The following is an 8,313-nucleotide window of genomic DNA, read 5'->3' on the forward strand; positions in this document are numbered from 1 at the left end:
GACTTATTAAATTGAGACCGTGAATTATTATTATATTGGGGCCACAATTTATGAGCAACTTGTGGCTTCAATATATTAATTCATGGCCTCGAAATAGTAAATAGTGGGCTCAACATTGTATAATTCGTAAACGTATAAATCCCAATTAACATGAATAATTGAAAGTTAATCAGTGCGGCCTCAGGGACTCCGTACTGAAGAGAGGATGAGAAGCTTTGGGTGGCGTTCGCTAAATCTCAGTGTGTCCCCGCAGGGCTGCCGTAGTTATTTACAGCTCCGGGATAGATGGTGAAGTAAAGTTTTGGAAGTAGTGGAGTTGCTGTGTAGAATTAATCGCTCGCGTACTCGGTGATCTCCACTGTGTGAAGTATGACCCTGCAGTCCATGCCTGCCGGAGCCCAGACGGACGCGAATGTCCGGTCAGCGGTCTCTCAAATTTCAGCGCCAGCGAGGGAAAAGCTAATGCTAACGCTAACTTAGCTTGTGGCCAATGCCGGCAGCGGACTGACATCGCTTTAGCCGAGGACATTAACTACTTCTGTTTCTCACTTTAGTCTAAAAGCTTTCCGGAGTTTGTGTTTGCATACTTAGTGGGGGAGTACAAAACAGTTTGAGCGGTTTCGACACTTTTAAAGACTGTTAGAAGCTAGCTCCAGTTAGCAAATGCTAGCAACTTCCCTGAGTGGCTAGCAGGAAAACAAACTCGTAGTCGTATCATTTACATCCTCTTTACGCTTTTCTGCTGCACAGCTGAGGATGGCTTGACTAGTTATTCTGAAATGGGTAGCTATATGCCGCAGTTACGATGTCACTAAAGTAGACACGAAGTTCTCTGACTTAAACTTCAGTGTGAAACAGCGTTAAGTGTGATTATGTGCAGGCTACTTCGTTACTGTGTGAGCCATTCGCTGTATGCAGCGATGACTAGACTAGAGGAGATCAATAAAGGAGTCAGTCTGTGGATGTCCATTCGCTATCTGGGCTACTTGTCCACTCTTAACTTACTTGTAGCTGTATGCCTGGGCCTGTATGTACGCTGGGAGAGGACTGCACAGCCTGTGCTGCTGGTCATTTTTATCCTGGGCCTATTTGTCTTGGGCATGGCCAGCATCTTCTACTACTACTTCAGCATGGAACGGGTCAGTCTCTGTCTCTTCCACCTGTGGTTGGGTTTCCTGCTGGGCTTGCTGTGTTTTCTCAACGTCTCTTCCCTAGACATGGACTTAAAGGAACAGATCACCTGCTACATGCTGGTGGCCAGTGTACTGATCAGGACATTGTGGGCTTTGGTGGAGCGAGTGTGTGGCTGCACCAGGCATCGACCTGCTCTGCTGAAGTCTGCTGAGGCCTTGGAGCTTACAGGCTTCGCAGTGGCCAGTACCACCCAAGTGGCTCAGGACTCCATGAGCCTGGCTGTGCTGGCGCTGGCTGTCGCTACACTAGTCACAGACTTGCGAATGAAGTCCTTCCTGGCTCTTCCCAACCTGATTTGCTTCTCAGTGGTCACTGCAGTATTCTTTTTTAAGTCTTTAGGGGTAACCACAAACCCCTACGCTTTGGCCTGCTTCCTAAGCCGGCTGGTCTGCGAGCCCCTCCTGGACATCTATTTCAGTGGTCTCTCTGTGACTGAGCGCTGGTCACCCTTTTTGAGAAGAGGTGGGCTGTGGAGGCGCCTCACTCTTCTGCCCCTTCTGGCCATCGAAATAGCCTTTCTGGTCCTGTCTGCTTTTAAGATGGGCAATCTGGACCAGTGGTATATCGTGATCCCCAGTTTTTCAGCCTCAAGCATTTTCTGGATCATCTGCCACGTGGTGTTCCTGGTCACTCTGTGGGGTTTTCACAGCAAGCTGAGCGACTGCCAGAGAGCCTGTGTGGTTCATAGGACAGAGCTGGGAGCTCTGGACAGGGTGATGGCCTCCAGGGGGATGCGCCACTTCTGCCTCATCTCAAAACGCCTGGTGTTCCTCAGCCTCTTGTCTACAGTCATATTTGGAGCACTGTCATGGCAGGTAGGTTTGTGCGTGGCCTGCTAGGGATATGCACAACATGGACAAAATACTAGAATTATGATTATGTTGATACATATTGTGACGCACCTTGTGGCATATTAATTGAGCATTGGTGAACCAATAATATGACTGGTCTGCATTAGGTTCATTAAAATAATTTACTTATGTTGCATTATATTAGTTCTGCATCAAAAATTTGTCACAGCACGCAGTAAAAAAACATTTTTATTTGGGCACATCTGCGATAATGATTAACAAACAATATATTGTGCAGCCCTACTGCCTGCGTCGTGAAGGACGTAAGCTGTGGTTTGCATTTTGTTGTAATTTTTTTGATGTTACAGTTTATTACAGAAACTTAAACTAAAGGAAAGATAGTCAGCTGTCAAGGTTTTTAGCATGTGTGGGTTTTTATAGGTCATTATAACATGATTTTTTAAATTTTATTTTACATCCTTTAGCCATCCAACAGTCTTTTCATTAGTGTATTTCTGCTGGTCCTGCCTTTGGAGTCACTTGCTCATGGGTTTTTCTATGAACTGGGAAACTGCCTTGGAGGTACATCTGTTGGCTATGCAGTGGTCATTCCTACAAACTACTGCAGGTAGATAAAATGTATTTATCTGTCTACATTATTTACTTAAAACCATCAATATCATCAGTGACTAATTGTATTTTGACATAATTTGCATATTTAATGATGTCGGCTTCTCTCTCTTCTCTCTTTCTCTTAGCCCGGATGGTCAGCCCACCCTGCTGCCTCCAGATCAGGTGCAGGAGTTGAACCTGCGCTCCACAGGCATGCTGAACAGCGTGCAGCGCTTCTTCTCCCACCACATGATCGAGACACATGGCTGTGACTACTCCACCAGCGGACTGACGCTGAGCACAATACAGGCCAAACTCCGCTCTTTCCTAGAGGCCCACACAGCTGACGGCCCACGCTTTGACACCTATGTCCTCTTCTACAGTGGCCACACACACCGCACTGGAGAATGGGCACTGGCAGGTTAGAGAGAGGGAAGCTTTGTTAACCTAATCAGGGTCACATATCCAGCCTATGTTTATTAATCTTTTCCAGCTCCTAAAACACCTGACCCAGGTAATTATCATGCTACAGGCTTGTATTTTCTTCAGGTGATTTGGGAACTGACTATGTCCGTGTGCTTGGATTGAGGATCTGAGGAATAGAGAATATGTTATCGATTGGATTCTTTTTCTCATACCTTTTTGTGCTCTTTAGCCGATTTAAACGTTAGTATGGATCACATTAGTTGAAATGTCACCTCCTACCAAATGTGAGTTATGTCAAACAGCACAGCACTAGGGTGCATGTGTAGCTGTATAGCCCAACATGTAAGGAGGATTAGCAGTAAGTACTGTGTGATTACAGTTCAGCCCACATGCTTTAATCCCTGACACATATGGAATATTTTCCTGAGGGAAACTGCAATGAGGAAATAAATGAAATGTGACAAAACAGTTGACTAATTATGAATCTAAATATAACTTTTTAGAGCCTTTTTTTAAGAAAACCTGCTTTAGACAGAGCTGCTTAACCTTTAAAGGTGCAAAGAAAGTGCTATTTCTGCCATTTCATAGAATATTTTCCTTTAATGCCACCATCATGTAGTATGTAAAGAATATGATGTAACAGCTGAAATTCTGAGATTTTTATTTAGATCAGCCCATTTTGTTTGTGGTGTTTGTTTCACAGGCTGCCATTTTGAACAAGAAATCACTCATTCATGCTTTATTGTTATTACTGATCTGTTTAATCAGTCTAAGCAGTTACTGATCTAATTTCTGTTTAGAATGAGGTGACTTGCTCGCTCAGAAGAAATCACAGGGCAGAGAGCTGCCTCATGCATCTTTTATAGTGTTAGAAAACATGATTTTTCTTTCGCCAGCGGGGATGTGCCTTAGGTGCAATTCCTCCAGCACTAGATGTAAATGGCTTTCTTTCCAGTTCCAGGTATGTTAGGTTCTTGTCATTAAGAACCTTTGGTCTGTTTTCCTCCCCTCAGGTGGGGACGTACTGCGTCTAGACGAGATCGTGCAGCTCTGGAGAGAGAAGAATGCCGGCTACTGCTCTCGCCTCATTCTAATTCTGGACACTGAGAATTCCCTCCCCTGGGTGAAGGAGGTGCGGAGGGTGAAGGACATGTATGTAGCCGTACAAGGAGCTACATTATCCAACTCAGTGGACCTGGAGATCCAGAATGCCCCTCAGCTTGGAGATTTCACCTCCCAGTGGGTCGACTTCAACTGCAACCCAGACAGCTGTGTCCGATGGGCCGAACGAGGGAGAACTGTAATGGCGATATACGGCCTCTCGAGACACTGGGGGGACTACAAGCTCCACTTACCTACAGGAAATGATGTGGCTAAGCACTGGAAGATGTATTTCCCCCGTTTGACATACCCCGTGGTTCAGCTGGTCCATTGGTGCAGTGCTCTAAACCTGTTTTTGCTCTGTGGCATCTGTCTGCGCTTTTTGCGAAGGTTCAAACTCAACTGGTTCCCTCCGGCAGTGCTCGACACTGGCCAGGGCTTCAAATTGGTCAGGTCATAGAAATGGACAGTGCAGCGTCACTGAAAAGCGTCGGAGCTCAGCAGATTTTAGCACTTGTTGTATATCGTCGCTGTCATACCAAAATCTCAAAACCTTACTTATTGCTTTTTTAGTTTTTAAAAAAAAGCTGCTCTTTATATTGAGTAAACATTTGTAGGAGCAATAGAAATGGCCTCGAGTTACATTAACAAAAACAATGCTATGTACATTAAAACTAACATTTTTTTCTCCTACTATGATGTTACCATATCGAGGACATGAGATTTTGTTATGACTGCGATGAATATTTGTCTGATGAACCTCAGCAGTGGCAGCTCTTGGTATCAGTGACCATGGCACCATGATTGTCTTTAATCTCAGGAGTGAAAGGAATCTGTGTGTGAGTGAGTTTGTTTGGGTGCATCTATGACAGAAATGATCTAAAAATAAGTGAAATCAGTAAATTGTTATGTAGGCCAATGGTCACTATCACAAAGGAAATTGTCTTCTAAGGCAAAATCACCAGCACTTGATTAATGGATGCTAACAGGTTACTGTGGGCAATGCCAAAATCAACCGTTTCATATTTTTTGACTAATCTTGCTGTTACACAGCTTGCAACTACTGCTATTGTTTCTTTTTAACAGTTCATAACCATTTTTAACACTTTTTCAGGGATAGGGTTTAGGCATTGAAGTGTTCATCAACACTTGTTTGGTTATAGGTCACTGTGATTTAGGGCTGGCCTGAATCCTTTAAATTCTTGAGTATTTATTTGTTACATTGGTAGTCATTTCTCTATTTAGTCTAAGCACATTTCATCAGAAGAACAATGCTCAGTTCACGATTTGAGACGAGACACAGCCGTGACAAGTTTGTCGAGAATATCATACTTGTAAGTATAGTGATCCTTATCTATGTACTGCCATGCATCCAATCCACACATCCTCCATCTCAACTCCCCCGCGTAACTGCTTCAGACAAGAACGTCATCTCGTTTTTCTCCTTTCCTGTTCCATTTAAACGATTTTATAGAGGGTCTAAACAAGAGCATAAACAGTGAATCTGTTTATTGCGACAATACTCCACACATGGATAGTTCGGGGCAGGAACTGCACTTCAAACTACCACACCAATGAGGAGATCACATTTTGGTGAAGTATTGTTTTCAGCATAGAAGACGGAAAAAATGGCAGTGTGTGATTTGACTGGATCTCGCATACAAATGGAGAAAATACTGGCTTATATTTTTGTATCTGTTCCTTGAGAGGGACGGCTAAAAACACTTCAAATATAGTTTTGAAGAGTCATTTTGAGAACAAAGACTTGTTTGGAAATTTCAGCGAGCATTTCAAGCCTGTGAAACACTGTTCAGACCAGCCCTAATGTGAATCGGCTTGCATCCCCTCCTCCATACACTATAACACTCAGCCATTCACTATTCGGTTTACTATTTTCCCTCGTTTGAAACAAACTATGGCTTTAAAGTAGATTCTGTATAGGAAACATGAGTCACTTCAGGTTACAGGCCACTGGGGTCCTGAATTCAGATCAGTTTTTTAGTAGATCTTGATATATTTATATTGAACTATTTTGGAGACAATTTGTTTATTATACTATATAGTATTTTGCCCTTTGTAAATTTTGATATTTATGCTTTACCTCACCAGCAGAATCCAGCTTTGAATGTAATGTAGTAATACTGTGCTTTAGTGTTGACAGCGCAGCATGACCAAACCGAGGCAATGTTAAACAGTTTTTTTGTGTTTGTTAATCAGTACATATCCTAGATCAGGGGTGCCCAGTCTTATCCACAAAGGGTCAATGTGGCTGCAAGTTTTCATTCCAGCAATACAGGAGCTCACCTGATCAACTGCTGAAGAAGGAGACCAACTGATTAATCGGCTGAGCTCCAGCTTGTTTGGCATGAAAACCTGCAGCCACACCGGCCCTTTGCTGATAAGGTTGGACACCTCTGTGCTAAATACTTTGCCCTAGATTGACAGATATAGTCTGTTAGATGACCACCTTTGCTGAAGTAGAAGTAAAGGTACAATTTTCCAGGTTTTTTTGCGGCAATATCGCTGTTAAGGAAGGTTCTTTGTAGAAAATTCTGTCTAGTCCTGAACTACACTACAGTTCTAATTGGCGTGCTAGAAGCAGACATGTATGTTAATCAGTACAGTAATTACCCCCCCCTCTGGAAAAAAAGTGCCTTATAGCTTCACCGAGAGGCCTTATTGTCTGAAAATGATTGGCGTTGAGGTGTATGGGGCTGGCTTAAACTGTTGGCTGATGTTAACAGGGCGCAGTCATATGCAAGCCATGTGAACTGTAGTGGGTACTGTGGTGTTTACGGTTTACTCACATGCATGAAAACTTTACTGAGAATAGATTTCCCAAAATAAAAGAACACTCCTTTCCCTGCAACTCGGTCTGTTATTGATTTATATGTAAAGTAGTAAAAAATGTACATCAGTTCTAACAGAAGGGGCAAATAAAACACAGAAGAACCTCGGTACTGAAATCAGATACAGCAGTAATAAAAGAAGAATAAATATGAATTGCATATGTGCAAAATACTACTACTAAAAGTACTACTGTGGTTGTACAAGATTAAAAACGTTTTGTTGGTCTGTCTTCAAATCTATAAAGAGGCACTATGCACGTAATGAAACTGCAGTTATTGCCTCATCAACCAATTTTTTACTTGCCTCCTGCAGTGGTAAGTGAAATCTTTAAAGATTAGGGAAAACTCCCTTCTGATCTTTATGGTTGGCTGTTACAAATGTTTTTATTCCTGCTCACTGGCTAATGAAGAAGGGAGTCGGAAAACATTACTGTTAGAAAGCCGAATACCACGTTTATATATCACTGCTGTCATAACAAAACCTAATTTTTCTCCAACTGTTTTTCAGTTTTTGACATATTTTGAAAATGCCTTGCCTTTTAAATTGTATGTAATGTTTGTGATAAATGGACCAAAAGACATGGCCCAAAATGACTTGGCTACACGGACTTATATTAAAAGTAAAATGTTTTTTTCCTTCTCCTATAAAGTTATCATTTTGGAGATCCATCCATCCATCCATCCATTTTCTAAGCCGCTTCTCCGTCAGGGTCGCGGGCATTTTGGAGATATGTGGTTTTGTTCTGACAGCAGCGATATATTCATTTCTGCTTCAGTGGCTACACTACCAGTCATGATGTCTTCGCTGCAGTTAATAGGATGGAGAGTTCCCATTGGTTGTGTGATGTATTTGTGGAGCATAGTAAAGGCTATTGTTATACTGGAAGGCCCCTTTAAGAATTTGCCTACAGAAAACATGGTGTGTGTATCCTTTGGTAAGTGTTCATTGTTTCACAGCTACTTTTGTTGTGTTTATTCAAAACAGCCATTCCTAAGTGGGGAAAAAATAAATCAGAATCTTATCAATTTTTAAAAATTTCTGCATAATTAAGTCTTTGAGATGTAAACCGTCATTCAGAGTTGTTTGACATAAAATAGTTAATTGTTGAGAAACTTACCAGCTCAGATTTCTTTACAGTGGCAGTGATGGGAACCAGGCATCGTGATATCTACAACTCAAATAGGGACATTTTGTTTGCTATTCAAAATGTCCAAAGCTAAATGAGTGTAATTTTAATAATGAAAAAGAGTATTTTGGGAACTATTTTACCTCACAGTGGTCTGCATGTACCTCTCAGCCATGAGTTCCAAAAAAAATACCTTTTAGTCCAAAAACTTAC

The 8,313-nt window shown here is 42.1% G+C and overlaps 1 protein-coding gene across 1 annotated transcript; it reads left to right on the forward strand.

Annotated features, from left to right (window-relative positions):
* Window positions 1–191: 191 nt before the first annotated feature.
* Window positions 192–6,993, forward strand: tmem168b (transmembrane protein 168b). The gene is made up of 4 exons (XM_017690343.2): window positions 192–2,009; window positions 2,471–2,613; window positions 2,744–3,018; window positions 4,037–6,993. Exons 1-4 carry the CDS (start codon window positions 873–875, stop codon window positions 4,582–4,584), a joined length of 2,103 nt encoding a protein of 700 aa, XP_017545832.1. The 5' UTR covers window positions 192–872; the 3' UTR covers window positions 4,585–6,993.
* The last annotated feature ends 1,320 nt before the right edge of the window (window positions 6,994–8,313 follow it).

The sequence above is a fragment of the Pygocentrus nattereri genome, chromosome 8, assembly GCF_015220715.1.
Source record: "Pygocentrus nattereri isolate fPygNat1 chromosome 8, fPygNat1.pri, whole genome shotgun sequence".
NCBI lineage: Eukaryota > Metazoa > Chordata > Actinopteri > Characiformes > Serrasalmidae > Pygocentrus > Pygocentrus nattereri.

Bases quoted from the DNA above. Each gene is read 5' to 3' on its own strand.
- tmem168b (XM_017690343.2), top strand. From the start codon at position 873: ATGTGCAGGCTACTTCGTTACTGTGTGAGCCATTCGCTGTATGCAGCG. The intron at 2,010-2,470 runs GTAGGTTTGTGC...TACATCCTTTAG, and splicing joins TTGGAGCACTGTCATGGCAG to CCATCCAACAGTCTTTTCAT. The intron at 2,614-2,743 runs GTAGATAAAATG...TCTTTCTCTTAG, and splicing joins ATTCCTACAAACTACTGCAG to CCCGGATGGTCAGCCCACCC.